At 32.7% G+C, this 17,076-nt stretch overlaps 1 protein-coding gene across 1 annotated transcript; it reads right to left on the reverse strand.

Annotated features, from left to right (window-relative positions):
- Window positions 1-1,642: 1,642 nt before the first annotated feature.
- Window positions 1,643-16,611, reverse strand: LOC114334959 (39S ribosomal protein L9, mitochondrial). Its single transcript, XM_028285099.1, has 4 exons — window positions 16,385-16,611; window positions 9,785-10,111; window positions 6,775-6,975; window positions 1,643-1,848 (listed from the first exon to the last, which is right to left on the reverse strand). The coding sequence occupies exons 1-4, from the start codon at window positions 16,475-16,477 to the stop codon at window positions 1,672-1,674; spliced, it is 798 nt and encodes a 265-aa protein (XP_028140900.1). The 5' UTR covers window positions 16,478-16,611; the 3' UTR covers window positions 1,643-1,671.
- Between the last annotated feature and the right edge of the window lie 465 nt (window positions 16,612-17,076).

The following is a 17,076-nucleotide window of genomic DNA, read 5'->3' on the forward strand; positions in this document are numbered from 1 at the left end:
TTTAGAAAAGTATCTTCCCAGATGTCAATATATATTCACGGATGCATCAAAGAACAACAAGAAAGTAGGTTGCGCTATATTTGATCCACATAAAAATCATAAAAAATCCTTTAAATTAAATGAAAAGCTTACAATATATACTGCAGAATTAATAGCCATATTAGAAGCTCTCCTGTATATAAGTAATATGAAAATTACAGCAGAATCATTTGCAATTTGTTCTGATAGTAAAAGTGCTATTATGAAAATTAAAAATATCCACCAAGTCAGTAGTAATTATATTTTGACTAATATAATTATTAAACTTCAAGAATTACAAACAAAAAAAATCAATGTATCATTAGTTTGGATTAAAGGACATTGTGGAATAAAAGAGAATGAAGAAGTGGACGAAGATGCTAAGAAAGGAAGTAGAACTGGAGAGCTTTTAAGTTATAAATGTCCCCACAGTGAAATTGCCTGCCACGTAAAACCCATAATACTAGCCGAATGGAGAGAAATGTATAGTAACAGTCCAAAGGGAAAATTTTATAAAAACATAGTTACCAAGCCTCCTGGCCGGTCTTGGTTCTCAAGACTGTCGGGAAGCAAGCGGTTTTTCTCTGTTTTGTGCAGGTTAAGGTTCAACCATGTTTTAACTCCCCAGTACAAATATAAAATAAAATTGAGTGATTCTCCTAATTGTTCATGTGGAGAAGAAGGTACAGCGGAGCACATGATCCTAGGCTGTTCTAGAATAATAAACGAGGTTAAATTATTAAATGAAGAAATGGCCAAAATACCCAAAATCACCAGACCATATAACCTAACTCAACTATTAAGAGCAGAAGATTTCAATGTTTATCAAATTTTGTACAAACATATTTTATGTATTAGATTAAGTTTATAACCTATGTTTTTTTTTTCCTTTCGTGTTAAGCCCTACGCCTATCCGAGGTCCACCTGTCTCGTCTAAATGCTCTGATCGACCCCTGAGCGTCAAATTGTGTCCTAGTCTAATATCCCAAATTATATTGAAAAAAAGACAATGAAAAATAAAAAAAAATATATCAAAAAAAATATATATATATAAAAAAAAATAAAAAAAATAAATAAATAAAAAAAATACATAAAAAAATGATAAAAAAAAAATCAAAATGAAAAGAAATAATTCCAAATAAAAACAAAAATCGTTGAAAATTAGATATAGGTATATAAAATAGTTCTTTGTAAAATTGGAGCAGGATTGTGATTGGATACATACCTGAACAAATCAGTAGAAAGCAGGAAGCACTCCTTTGGAGCTTCCGCATAAATAATACAAATAATCCCAAAAAGGTAAGATGGCGAATGGACATTGACTCCGAAGCCAATAATGCTCAAACACACACACACACATAGTAGTAAATACAATTTTGTTTTTCTTTTACAGACATCCGCCAAGGAGGCTTTGTTCGGGGGCGGAACGAAGAGAAGAATATGTTTCATTATTTTTGATTTTTTACTTTGTATCGAAAGAACAAGTATATATTTATTTATTTTAATTGAACTGAACCTGTGTTTTACTGAGTCTGTTGTTCGAAAATAACTACCCGTTACAATTTTTAGAGATTCAGTGGCATTTTCGTCTGATGACTGTTGACGACTGGAATATAAAAACAACTTTTTTAAGATCATTATATTTATTTACATTTATTTTCTTTTAATAGTGTTCTTCTTAGGCATTGTTTCTAAGAGGGATGCTTGTTCTGGTATAATTGGTTCTGTTGGGATCTTCCAAAATTCTGGAACAAATGGCAATCGTGATGCAACTTCAGTACTCCAATGATGAAGCCTGCAACGCACATTAACTTTTTCTTGTTTATTGATCTGAAAATATAAATGTAGAATTTATAATTACAAATAATTTACAAATGTTAAGTTAACAGGCTACATCAACTTTTTTTTCGAAAGTTCTACGAACTTTCAACAATGCGGCAACAGTGTATCGGCAGTACGACAGTGACACTATACTATCAAAAACGAAGGCAAAATATTGTGATAACAATAATTATTATACTCATAGGCGCGCTAAATGTTGCCAAGTTAAGTTCGATTTCTTGTTATTGATTTTTAGTAATCCCAATGTGACACAAAATCTAGGCATGAGATAAAAGGTTTTTTTGAAGAAAGTGTATTTTTTTGTTCTTAATGGCGGTACAGACTCGTTTTTTTAATATTTAACTTAATTATAGAGTAATTTCTTTATAGTAATTCTTTACTATATTACGAATATGTGTGCCAAATATCTCGACAAAATATTCAAAATTAAACCGGCAATCTTGAAACGCGTTTTGATGACACGCTGCTGTAGCCTTTTAAGGTCATAGGCTTAAAATATCGCCTGTCAAAATGTTTAATGTGTTTTAAATTTAAAGTCGGTTCGCTAAACTCAGACACAACTGGCTAGTGATTTTAGTAAGTAATTTTGCTAATTTGGTAAAATTGACAAAAAAATAATTACTAAATACTTAATAATTACTAATAAATATATTAGCTACTAAAATCACTAGCCAGTTGTGTCTGAGTTTAGCGAACCGACTATATTCATTTTTTTTAGAATCCTGAGAAAACTAATAAGTATTTTTGAAAAATTTAAAGGCGAAATGAAATATTGCATTATTACCAAGGGCCAAAAGTCCCTTACAATAACCAAAAAGTTTCTTTTCAATGATATATTTGAAATTAAAAGTCACACTAAATTTTCTTTTTTTTTTCACCCCTGTAACTTATTAAAATAAACATTATAAAAGTTTTCAGGGGCTTTCGGCCCTCGGTAGTAACGTAATCTTTAATTCAGTGTTTAAAATTTTCAAAAATACTTATGAGTTTTCTCAGGATTCGAAAAAATGAATACATTTAAAACACACTGAACATTTTGACAGGCGACATTTTGCGCCTATCACCTTAATAAACAACTCAAAATATTTCTGAAGATGTGTCAAATATTTTTAGTAAACTTGTTTGTCACTGTCTTGTCACCACATTCTATTCGACTGAGTGCGTTGTATGACAAAGATAGCGAATCTTCGATTTGGAAAATATCATCAAGGGCATGGTGTTAATTTTTTCGAATCCTGGGAAAACTAATAAATATTTTTGAAAAATCTAAACGCAGAATGAAAGATGACATCGTTACCGAGCGTAGAAAATCATTTAGAATTAACGAAAAGTTTCTTTTGAATGAGATATACTTCGTCCAATTTACTTACCGTTGCACGTCATCCGCGTCATAGCCTGTGACATCACATGATACACCAACACGAAATATTTAGGCGGTAGGTGTGTTCTTTCATAGAATCATTTTGCCTAGTACACTGTAATTACAGCCACTAGACATATTTTATTATATACGCGTAGAAATAATACAGTCGAACCCGCTTATTAGAGTACCGGTTATAGGAATATCCCGGTTTAAGGAATAGAAATTTGAGGTCCCGAAACGTTTCTATTTACTCCTTAATAAATTTATCCGCTTATAGGAATACGTTTTAATTAATTAATATCGCTTAATCGAATATTATTCAAGTGGACGAACAACTTTTTATTCATATTTTCCAAATAAAATAAAATTATGTCTAAAATACTTTATTACGCACCAGTTGGACCCCTTTACGAAATACAACAGGCCATAAAATACCTACTTTTACTTGTCTCACAAAACTTGTAAAAATTTCTATTGCGACCTACCTCGTTGCAGTTATAAATTTTATTGGTTAATGGTTTTACAAATACAATGGCAGAGAAGAATAGAAATGTTCTCTTTTATTGATAACCCTGTCGTTTACCTGTCCATAAACCCGACATGAGTTTGAATATTTTAACAATCCGTTTTTTGCCTGCCAATGTGCCAATTCATCAAAACACAGAATTCGACAAAATAAAGGACGAATATTTTTAAGAGTTGTTTCTTTTGACGATAATTTATCGGTTTTCGAATTTAGGACAAAACAATGAAACCACCCAACTCAATATTAAAGCGAAAGATGAGGCAAAAGATGAAAATTTTTCGATATTGTGGATATTCCATCCAATTTGGCAAGTCCTAACCGTTTGTAATATTATAAGAAGATTTCTGGAGGGCCAATTCCATGTATTTTTTTCTAATTTGTATAACTTAAAGATTTTTCAAAAAAAATGAGAAGTAATTTTGGCGTATGCATTTTAAATAAGATAATATATACATGTTTACATATTGCACACATTTCATGCTTATTAATAGATTTATGCACAGAAAATGTAATTTGGTTTTTTAATAAAATAAGTTACACTGCTGTATCATTGACATAAAAGGACCTAAAACCATATAAATATAATGTAAATGTAGGTACATACATAGTATGTACTATTATTATGTAGGTCTATTCAGTAGGTACACTTATTTCTACAAGCCATCAATGATCGGGTATTACAATATCCCGGTTATAGGAATATTTTTGCTTGGCACGAAGGCTATTCCAATAAGCGGGTTCGACTGTATTTGAAGATTTCTATTAATGTTAACCTAAAGAAATACACAATAATATGTTTCATTTAATTTGTATAAATAAGGCGTTTTTATGAAGCACATTTGCTCGGAACACAGTGTAACTGTAATCGAATGAAGGTGACGTTTTAGAATAAATTGATAACATGTATTTGACAGTTGCGGTGATGACACTTCATATTTGTTTATATTCTTTACTATAAGTACAGTCCGAAAAATGAAAGAATACCCATGAACGATCATATCAAGCACATATTTTGGATTTGCTGCCTTTTTCTATAAATAGCAAACGAGAGAGATAGATTAATTAAGTGTTGTCTACTAAGCAAAAACGTTATCCAAGACATACGCAGTTACATATTTATAATTGACAGAGTGAGGCGGCGATACAGTTGTTCAACGTAGTTATATTAATTTAGTAGAAAATTTAAACTCACACTTGACTATTTCTGTATTTCTAATGTCATTCTTAGAAAAACATTTAACGTCAGTAGAGATAATGATTGTATAAACTACTATTCGAGTAATCGTGCTGGTCAACTATAATCTGATAGATTCTGATAGAGTTTATAAATTTTAATAATCAGTCGTATTTACTTGAATAAACTCAGTTCTTTTAAAAGCTATTTTGATGTTATATTGTATTTTTGGTCTGGTAAGTATTTATTTAATTAAAATAAGTCAATAAAATTTGTAAATAATCATCTGTCAATATGGTTAACTTCTGTCTATGAGTTTGCCAAACGTGTACATATTACTCTGACTTTTCAATAATACTGTATAAAATTACAGATTAGTATATTTTTACGAATGTACATTTATTTGCAGATAATGTCTGGAAAATGATCTGGATACCAAAACGATCTGAATTTATTAAGTTTACTTTCATTTACATTTAAGTCACTTAATGCAGCTGACATAAACGACATTTTTTAAATTCCTGTTACTATTTACGTCCGGCAACTTTAACATGGAGAAATTCATAATACTATATTTGCTTACTCATTATTTTTGTATTATTAATCTATATAAAATAATTAATTACGGTAGTAAAAGTAACATTTATTACCAATAAATATGTAGGTATTATCAGAAAAAGAATAACATCACAAAAAATTTTGACACATTTACGTAGCGAAAAATCGTACGGTGGGGTAATAGTCACATCCGTTTTTTTACAGTATTAACTCAGTTTAGGATACAATTAGCGTCTCTTTGCAAAGACAATGACGTCAACTTTGCAAAGTAACAAGACACTTACTCAACACACACACACACACACTACACATTACACCTGAGTTAGTGATAAGTTATACAATTACGTGGCTAAAGGTCTTAGTTAACCAAGGCCAGAATCAGAGAAAAAAAAACTTAGTTTAGACGTTGTTTTGACTAGAAATTTTTGATTTGATTCGTATGCATATCATCGATGACGCATGGGTATTCTTTCATTTTTCCTACTGTATTTGTTTTATTATATTTACTGTTTTTATTATTTACTTTAACGTAAGATTATAACTTAATTCTTATTCTCTGTTTCTAAAGCTTTTATTTATCTACATTGAATATTAATTTGTTTTGTTCTATAATCCACGTTTACAATAATGTGATCTGTTTGATTTAAAATGGATTCATGATTTTTTTATACTTTGGCAACTATGTCAACTTAAATCTCTGGCGTAGATAATGACGTGCAACGGTAAGTAAATTAGACAGACTGTAAGTACTTAAAACTAAAAATCACACTAAATTTTCTTTTTTTTACCCCTGTTTACTTAATAAAATAAACATTATACAAGTTTTCAGGGACTTTTTACCGTCGGTAATCTTTCATGTATATACACCGTTCTTAGGCGTCAACGCCCTTCGGTAGGGATCTATGGGGGAGTATCGCCGAGCCGCAAGCCCTTATCCCTTGCCGTACTGCTCCCTCATAGGTCGATCAGATGCCCGCATATTCAGGTCTAAGCGCCAGATTCATAATTAGAATTTTATACTGACGCGTTAGCCTTTTTGTTTTCCGATGGCCTGGGCTGGGCTTGAACTCTCGTACCTCACGGCGAAGTGAAGTGCGGGTCAGCCGCTAGTCGCACTGAGCTATCCGATCGACATCTCAGGTAATCTTTCATTCTGCGTTTAAATTTTTCAAAAATACTTACTAGATTTCTCAGGATTCAAAAAAATTGATGCTTTTAAAAGCATTGGAACGAGATTTTGCATTCTCTTAATAATTATTATTGTTGCAATAGTAATAAACTTTGATTACTTACAGTTACCGTTACTGCAAATTCTTTGCCTTCTAAATCCATGTTTGGTCCAGAAATTGGTGTCTCAGGAACTGTTATTGCTTCTTCTGGTACAAAATATCCACATTTTCTAAATGACGCTTTGATATGCCACGGCTTTATTGTCCATGGTGTTTCTTTATTCATAACAACTGATAACATCATTCTGGAAAGCGACTGGACAGTCTAAAAGAACATATAAATGAATTAAGGTAAAATAAAAGTTTAGTGTTTAATAGAAAAAAGAGTAAGTTTTTCCTACCCTTTTACCTAATGTTAATCACCTAATGTTAACCTTGGGGTTACTCTAGACAGAACGCTGACATTCAGAGAACACCTGACGAAAACAGCAGAAAAATTGAAAACACACAACAATATAATACAGAAACTCTGCGGCACTACATGGGGGTCCACAGCATCAACTTTAAGATCCGCTGCTCTTGACCTGATATATCCGGTGGCAGAATACTGTGCACCAGTGTGGCTAAATAGCAGGCATACCCACCTGGTCGACACACAACTAAACCGTGCTACGCGTATGATAACAGGCACAATTAAGCCCACCCCTACAATGTGGCTACCTACCCTTAGTAATATAGCACCACCCAACCTACGCCGCGAACATGCATTGGTTAAAGAATATAACAAAATAATGGACAGTCGCCAGCTTCTAGTCCACAACGACATCCCCGATATTCTTTTAAACTGTCTCCGATCCAGGTTACCCCCTCTACAATCTGCTCAAGCGCTGCAGCAATCCAACTTTGACTTAAATACCCGATGGAGAGAAGATTGGGAAAGTAGGACAGATCCGCATTACCATAGTCTACCGGACATCATAGGAAAACCTGGCGAATTTGAACGTCCCCGTAAGATTTGGGCAGCCCTTAATCGAATTCGAACAAACTGTGGAAGATGCGCCGACTCCCTCTACAGATGGGGTAAACTCCCCTCGCCTTCTTGTGACTGCGGCGCTGCAAGACAGACGATCAGTCACATTGTTCAGAACTGCCCACGCAGAGCATACACAGGCGACCCTATAGACTGTGTAATGGCAACCGAAGGGCCAATCGAATATATAAAAAAATTGGACATCTGTTTGTGATGCATTGTATAATGCATAAATCTAAATATATTGTGTGATGTACGTAAGCCATACGCTAAATAAAATAAACCTAATGTTAATGTAATCCAATAATTAATGCTATGTTCGATCAAAGACTGAATATTTGATATTTACTTTCGGAACTTTCAAAAAGGGTTATGAGAAGTAAAAATGAAATATTTCATAAAAATTGCCTCAAAAGAACAAATGATGATGAGAAACAGGAAGGAATAGCAATATAATAGTAAAGGAACAACTAATAGAGCAAGTAGAATATTTGGGAAATATAATAACAGATGGCGGGAAAACGGACATGGCAATAAGTAATAAACTGAAGAAGAATACTAAGGTGTATTAGTAAAATTATAAAATTTTTGGGAAATCAGAAATAGACATCAAAACTAAACTCAGAGTTTATAACCGCATAGTTAATCTGATAATGACATTGCGCGGAAACATGGATTGTGCAGAAGAAACATGAATAAATTAAACCTAAATATATCAAAATGTTGTCTAATTAGTTTTTTTAAGGGTTCCAGAAAATATGACACTTCTTACGAACTGTGTGGGCAACCATTTAAAACTGTATCAAAAATAAAAGACTTGGGAGTAATTTTCGACAAAAATTTAACATTTGTCGATCATATTAACTCTGTCACAATACAATACAGAGAAATTGTAGACATTTTTCTGTTGACACTGTCAGATGCCTTTACTCTTCATTAGTCAGATCTAAACTTGAGTATGGATCAGTGGTGTAGTCTCCTTACCAAGCTGTCCATAAATATCCTGTAGAAAAGGTTCAGCATAAGTTTCTACGATTTTGTGGATTCAAATTATATATTGGGATCTCTGATCGTAATTATTCAATTTTGGAAAAACAACTGAATTTGAAAACACTTAGAATCTGTGCTTGATTAAATTTTTTGCATAAAATTGTTACAGGGAAAATTGATAGTGCTGAATTGTTGGAGTCGGTTAACATTGAGATTGTCACACGAAATAGGAGACATAACTACTCTTCTTTTCATATACCCTATCATCGAACAAATTATGGTATGAATTTGCCTATAGAAAGATACTCGAGATATGTTAACCAACTTCATTTGGAAATATTTGATATGTCTGAGAGTGGGTTCAGGGCTCAATTTAATAGAATCAATTTCATAGAATAATTAATACTTTAGTTTAGTGTAAAACTTTAATTACAAATTTAGGGTTGTAATGTTAATTGTTGGTTGTTTGAACATTGTTGCAGGTTGAATTATTTTTGTTGTTTTTTGGTTATATTTTTTTCTCAATCTATTACATATATCTTACATTTTACTATTTGTTAATTGTAACTGTTAATGGGGTTTTCCCGTAATATTAATAAATAAATAAAAAATAAATGAATCAATGATATATGTGAGATGAAATACATAAGAAGAATATCTAGAGTTTAGAAGTTTGGAAGATTTAGAAATGAAGATGATAAGGAGAGAGCTGGAGCAAGAACCAATAATGAGGAAGATCGAAAACAAACAATCAAACTGGTTTGGTCACATAGAGCCAATTGAGCAAAAGAGACTAACAAAGCAGGTAAATGAAGCCAAAATGGGAAACAAAAGAAAAAAGAGAAGGCAGAGGAAGACATGGATGGATGAAATCCATGATATTTAGGTTAAAAGAGAGACATGAATATAAGGGATATGAAGAATCAGGCCACCAATAGAAGAACATGGAAGAAATGTATAAGAAGTAGGACTCTACATCCGATGAGGATTATAAGAAAAAAGAAGATCTCATTCTTTATTTCAATAAGCAAGGTTGTGAATATAATAATTTCGTTTCTCAGAACACTTAATTGTTAGAGTTCTTAATGTCGCCATATGATAATACATTACTTACATACGCTGCTGAAGGAGAACTGTATTTCAGTAAATCTTTACTTTGTCCAGCACTTTTATATTTCGCCTCATTTTCTGGGGTTGGATACACAGCTAAACCAGTTAGTAATAAATTATTGTATGCTTTATTCGCTTTTACTGACACTTTATCACCTACGTTCCCTAAACCTTCTACAACCGAAGTTAGAACAACTTCAATGTTGGTCTGAGGTTCATGGTGAGTGTCTCTTACAACTTCATATACATAATGTTTACTCCTTAATGGCTTTTTGGGATGTCCCTTCTTACTTAGTAACACGGGGTTTTTTCTTTTTAACACGTAAGTCGTCTAAAATCAAACAAAATTATGAAAGTACAGTAAAACCCTGATATAATGGACTCAAGTCAAGTCAATTATTTAATCATGCTAACACCTTGGCTGCCTAACCAGACAAATAGAGCTCACGTTACACTAATGCTTGGTTGTGTCCACATGGCAAACGTTAACTACAGGATGTTAATATATATGCCTTGTAAGCACTCAACGTAAGTTTATAAATATCTCTAAATGTAACCAAGGTGTTAAATTTCAATAAACTACTTACATATCGATGGCTTAGTGTGAAAATCTCGTATCTCATTAAATTACAATTTTACAGGAGAGGCAAAAAACTGATTTTCTGCATAATATAATCTAAAATTTAAAACAAATTGAGACAAATATCTGATCTTGGCCCAGAGCTGAAAGTGTTAAATGTTGCTATTAAATTGAAAATACAAATATTAACTATGAAAAACACGTAAATATCCTTGCAGTATATAGAGCCTTTGCCCACGTAACTATGATAACCTCGTATATATTGATATACGTGTTTTTCATCTAAAATGAGGTTGTGTTTATCATTTTTCATAGCTTATTGCATACCTCCAAATACTAGGTTGATACAGTAGGTAAAGGTTTATAAAATGTTTCTATATGCCGGACTACCTTCTGTTGTTTACAAAAAATATTTCTCCAAGTCGAATTTCTTAAACAAACACTCCAAATTAAGTACCAAATTCTTGGTTATAAATATACGTGGTATTCACACTAAATCAAGAGAGCAATTGATATACGTGGTTTCTTTTTTCGGCTGTAGAAAATAGTCTGGTGTATTTGGATTTTTTCTAACAGTTGTAAATCGTGAGATACAAGGTTTTCAAACTAAAACCACCAAAATGTCATTTTCGAAAAAAAAATGAGATATGAGGTTTTCATACTAAGCCATCGATATGTCGAACAATAGTATACGATATTGGTTCACAAATAATATAAATAAAAAGTATAACACCCGTAACATACTATAAACACAAGGCATAATATAAAATAATATATACATTGGTTAAGACAAAAATTACATTTTCAAATTTTGATTGAGGGGAGCACCTTTATAAATTGATACTGTCATTAGTAATGAACCATTAGTATGTATTATAAAGTTTATGTTCCTAATTGGGCGGCGTTATGCATAACTCGACCAAGCGCCAAAACATAGTTTTGAGATAAATGGCTTCAAAGTTTTTCGTTTCTTGGTTGCTTAATGGTCACTTAATGGTAAGTGGATTAATGTCGCTTAGTTTAATTTTGTTTTTCTTAGTAACCGTTAACGTGACAATAACGGAATAAGGGATTTTTTCCAAGATAGTTTTAGCTATGTGTCACCAGAATCCGCTGTTATCTCGATATTAAAGAAATGGCGCTTGGTCGAGTTATGCATAACGCCGTCCAATTATTCAAATAAATTATTATAGTAATACAATTTTGTAATGCCCCCTCTTGACGCTCCTGGTTCCCAGGTATTGGGACCGTGCAAGTTCGGAAAAACGACACCTGGTTTCATAGCTCGTCAACATTTTTCGCACTTTTAATGATATTAATAATTAATAAATATAGATTAGAAATTAAAGAGGTCCCAATATTGACCCTTAAGGTAATCCGATATTTATAGTTCTCTCTGCTGACTTCATTCCACCCATCTGCACACTCTGCTTTCTATTGGAGAGATAGCTGGAGATCATGGGCACCCATATAAAAAATTTCAGGGGGGGCAGACGATTTTGCACATTACATTTTGTGCACTATGGATAACAATATATAGTTTAAAGCACCCAAAAAGCTAGGGGGCACGGCCCCCCTGCTCATGGGTATGGGCGCCTATGCCGGAGATCATTGCAATACTAGTACATAAGTACCTCCAAAAGGGGGGATGGGACCAAATTCAAGATAAGCACACAATTAGGAGAGTTTAAGTTTGAGGAAATAGACGAATTTGTATATTTAGGAGCAAGGACAACAAACAAGTGTGAAGAAATAAAAGAAATTGATGCCAGATTAAGTAAAGCCAATCGATGACAATCGATGATTATTAGCCATGAATTATTTACTAAGATTAAAGCAGCTGTCATGGAATATGAAATTCAGGATTTACAAGACTATGTAATAGGATGGTGCGAAAAAAGTCAAGTTGATAATGCAGTATCGCTATAGTGCGGAAAAGTTGCGATTGGTAATTACAAGAAAAACAAAACAAAAATTATTAAAATCGGACTTTATCTTCCGATCCCGCAACGGGCCTAAAGATTATGAAAAAATGAAATTTTACCTTTTTTTCGGAAATTTTTATTTATTCCCCCTGTACATTTTATTTATCGCTATAGTAAAATTTATTTACAGTTTGCATGAGTGAGTAATAAAAACAATAGTTTTACGCACTTTACGAATATCTTCTGATCCCGCAAGATCAATCAAAACCTATAAAAATTTGAAATTGTTGATGATTTTGATAAATTAAAAAACATTTAGTTGTCTCATTTTTCTGTTGCATTGTGAAGCTCTTCGCTTGTTTAGATATTGTATAATAATATTTAAACGACCCAGAACTCACAACAAGAAAGTGCGCTTGCACTTTTTACTCCACCCACACCCTTCTCTCCATAAACCAATGAGTGTGTTTTTTACATTATTTACATAGTACATTTCTTTTTCATTTGTTTGTGTCCAGCTTTTAAACGTCAACTTTGAATTTTGATTTGGTGGTAAAATCTGGCAGCATGGACCTTGATTTAAGAGTTGCCTTGATGAATCCATCTCTTGGTTGGGTCCCACATACATTAGACGATACTTCTGTGACCAACTCTACGTACCGCTAGACAGCTTCCGTATGGCAGGGATGGTTTTGTACATTCCAGTCTGGTGTGTTGCCTGATGTAGTGTAGCAACTTATATCTTCATTTGAAACACTTTGAAGAACTGGTGGAGAAGATAGTTTTGCAACATTCCAATCTAATATTTCAGAGTAGTCCTGTGCTTCAAAATTTAAAGTAGGAGGGATGAAATTTCTAATACGTTTGTCCTTGGCTTTAATCTCTCCGGCTTTTAACACTCTCTTTAGCCCTAGCTCTCTAATGTGTTTCCTTTCTCCCTAGTACTTGAAATTTTGAAGCACGGTACTAAACTGAAATAATAGACTGGAATATAATGTTGCAAAACTATCTTCTCCACCACTTCCTTTGAAGTGTCAAATGAAGATATAAGTTCTTGCATTACATCGGGCGACATACCAGACTGGAATGTACAAAACTATCCCTGACACACGCAAGCTGATGAGAGGTGCCTAAAGTTGGTCACGGAAGCATCGTCTAATGCAGGGGAGGCAAACCCGTCGATCGCGACCCCTAGGTCAGTCGATCGATGGCAAGAAAAAATTTTCTACCTACCTACCTATTCCCGTCCTAAATATTACGAAAATTCCTAGTCGGTAGATCGCAGAGAATTAGAAAGGCAGACAGTATATCTCGTGTCCAATTAAGTTGGTCACCCCTGGTCTAATGTATGTGGGCCCAATCAAGAGATGGATTCATAAGGGTAACACTTAAATCAAGGTCCATGCTGCCAGATTCTACCACCAAATCACAATACAAAGTTGACGTTTAAAAGCTGGATACAAACATGAAAAAGAAATTTATTATGTAAATAATGTAAAAATCACACTTATTGGTTGGTTGGGGAGAAGGGTGTGTGTGGAGCTAGAAGTGCAACCACCTCCTCGTTGTGAGTTCTGGGTTGTTTAAGTATTGTCATACAATATATAAACAAGCGAAAAACTTCACAATGTAGGAGAAAAATGAGATAACTAAATGTTTTTAAATTTATCAAAATCATCGAAAATTTCAAATTTTTATAGATTTTGATTGATTGTGAGGGATCGGAAGATATTCGTTAGATGCGTAAAACTGTTGTTTTTATTACTCAACCATGCAAACTGTAAATAAATTTTACTATAGTGATAAATAAAACGTACATGGAGGATTAATAAAAATTTCCGAAAAAAAGGTAAAATTTCATTTTTTTCATAATCTTTAGGCCCGTTGCGGGATCGGAAGATAAAGTCCGATTTTAATAATTTTTGTTTTGTTTTTCTTGTAATCACCAATCGCAACTTTTCCGCACTATAGCGATACGGGATTATCAATTTGACTTTTTTCGCACCACCCTACTATGTAATAATACCAACAGCGATATACGGATGTGAGACATGGATACTCAACCAAACAACAAAAGAAGATGGGAAGTAAGAAGATGGGAAAAGAAAATACTCAGAAGAATATTAGAAGGGAAGAGAGCAAAGGAAGGGTATATAAGAAGGACAAATGAGGAAGTTTATAATATTTACAAAGAACAACAAATAGATAGCTTAATAAAATCAAGAAGGTTGCAGTGGCTGAGCCATATAGAAAGAATGAACCATGACATAGTGGTCAAGAAAATAGCATGGAGAGCACCAGGCTATAAAAGAAAGAGAGGAAGACCATGAAAGCGATGGAGAGAGGCGGTAGTAGAAGACCTAAAAGAAAAGCGAATAACGGACTAGAAGAAGTTGACAAATAACAGAAAGCTATGGAAAAGAACAACAAAGTTCTGTGCCTAAAATGCCTGTAAAAAGCTTCATCTAATATATTACCTATAGGAAGTACCTCCAAACCAGTGTTGCCAATCGCATTTCTCTAGATTATCCGATGATCGCTCGAAAAATATCCGATTTGTCACGAAAAGGTACGCTAGGTCAAAAATTATTCTGTTATTAAAATCAATGTTGCCAATGTTATTCTTTTAGTCCCCTTAACAACCATCAAATAACAAAATCCGTTGTTCGTACGCCAATCAGTTGATTGTAATCAATTATCATTATGATAATTAACATAATTGATTGATTAATTAATTATTAATTATCAATTAACGTAACAATTAGGGAGCGTTCAAGTATTACGTAACGCGATTTTTGAAGATTTTTGACCCCCCCCCCCCAACTTGCGTTACGTAATACTTGAACGCTCCCTTATTAACATAATTGATTAATTAATCAATTAATCTCATAATTGTAATCAATTATGTTTTCAGCAACTCAATCAAAGTTGACATTGACATTAATTAAATATTTGATAATGATCAGTTGATTCCATTTCTGATTAGCGTTCGAACAACCGGCCCTTTAATCTACTGGATTATCTATTTCACGGTTTAAAATTTTCGTTTATAGATGAAAATCTCATACCCTAGGTGATTATTACCTAATTCATGTATGTAAATACTATTTACTTACTATTTTATTATATTATTCGTATTTTGTATTATCGTAAATGTTAAATTCTAAATAAATAAATAAATCTAAATATTTCATTATTTGGATCGTTATATTAATTTATTATAATTATTTAAGTAAAAAAAAACACTTTTAAATATTATTTTATTAAAACGTAATAACTACCTAAAACTAGGTACTGGAAAAATTATATAATAAATAAATCAATACAAAATAAACTACAGCTACATTAATAGCATAGGCGCAAAATTTCTGGTCAATGCTTTTAAAATGCATTATTTTTATCGAGTCCTGAGTTACTTAAACACTGCACTACATAAAATGAAAATAAAACTAAATCGTGCATGAATTAGCTTTCATAAGTTTAAAGACTAAAACTCAAAACTCATCGGACGGCAATAGACTCATACTCATCGAACTAATACTCATCAAAACAATAACATCGGACGGCAGACGGTTTTTGAAATTTGAATTGAATTAGTATGTCTTAAGTGGATGCACTTGTGCATTTAAATTCTAAACAAAAGAGTCGGCACATGTCCCTTTTGTCAAAAGATGAAAAGTATCGGATGTCAACATTCATCCAGTATAGACTATTTATAAAAATTTGGACGGAACCAAACAAAACTAATGTGTTGTTGGTGTTGGGAATATATGGATGAGAAAGTTTTAGTCGATGGTAGATACACTGAAAAATATCCGCAAATATCCGATTTATTTAAAGATACGAAGAAGATACGACAACTCTCAAAAAGGTACGCGAGTCGGATAATTATCCGCCGATTGGCAACACTGCTCCAAACCCATATCTGGTAACCTCCATGAACTGGTAAACAGTTCATGTGAATAGGAGTGATTCGGGGGACGGGGTATCCATTAAAGCCAAAAGTCCATTATATAAAAATAGCTTTAAAACAAATCAAAAAACCTATTTTTGAAAATATTATGTACTGTACTGACTTATTATGATTTATTTTACTTACTCTAGATTGTTGATACACCAAATCAGTGGCTGTTAGTAGTGTACTTTGGGTTTTTAGTGTAGAAGTCACTGTAGAAAGTGCTGATTTCCACATATTTATATAATTTTATCTTAAATAATAATAAATATTTAATAAATCTTCAGGGGAAAACCTAACCTAATTTATTTTCTTCTTCTTTTTTTAATTCTTGTGTCAACTGTTAACCTCGCTTCTTCTTTTTTGTTGGTCTGTTATTATTTATTAATTCAATTAAAATATATCCGAAACAGCGACATCTTCTATGTAGCAGTGAAAATAAAAAGTGTGTAATTGCGGCTTTCTTTCTTTTCGGGTAGTATTTTCCACTACCTACCAAAATAGTGTGATATACTCTCACATAGAGGTCAATGCAACCAAATATATACAATGTGGAACAAAATTTGCTATCAATCTAATCAAATGAAAACATAAATTCGTTATATCAATTACATATTATTATTATTAGTATTTAAAAAAATCATGACATGTAAAATCTTATGAATTTCATTCATACATTTAACAACCCAGGCTTTTGAAAGTGAGGATTAGATCTGAAGTAGGGGGTTGCGGGTTGCGACTTATTATTATTCAAATAGTCTTTTCCATTTCCATATTCCATGTATCTTCAATAATGGTATCGTTTTCAATAGGTACCCTAGAAAACTAAGCATTTA

This window comes from Diabrotica virgifera, chromosome 6 (genome assembly GCF_917563875.1).
Source record: "Diabrotica virgifera virgifera chromosome 6, PGI_DIABVI_V3a".
Classification (NCBI taxonomy): Eukaryota; Metazoa; Arthropoda; class Insecta; order Coleoptera; family Chrysomelidae; genus Diabrotica; species Diabrotica virgifera.

What these genes read in the sequence shown, in the direction of transcription:
- LOC114334959 (XM_028285099.1), bottom strand. Translation starts at nt 16,477, where the DNA reads ATGTGGAAATCAGCACTTTCTACAGTGACTTCTACACTAAAAACCCAA. An exon ending in GTTCTCCTTCAGCAGCGTAT is followed by an intron (nt 6,976 to 9,784) that starts GTAAGTAATGTA and finishes ATGTTCTTTTAG; the next exon opens with ACTGTCCAGTCGCTTTCCAG. An exon ending in AATTTGCAGTAACGGTAACT is followed by an intron (nt 1,849 to 6,774) that starts GTAAGTAATCAA and finishes TTATATTTTCAG; the next exon opens with ATCAATAAACAAGAAAAAGT.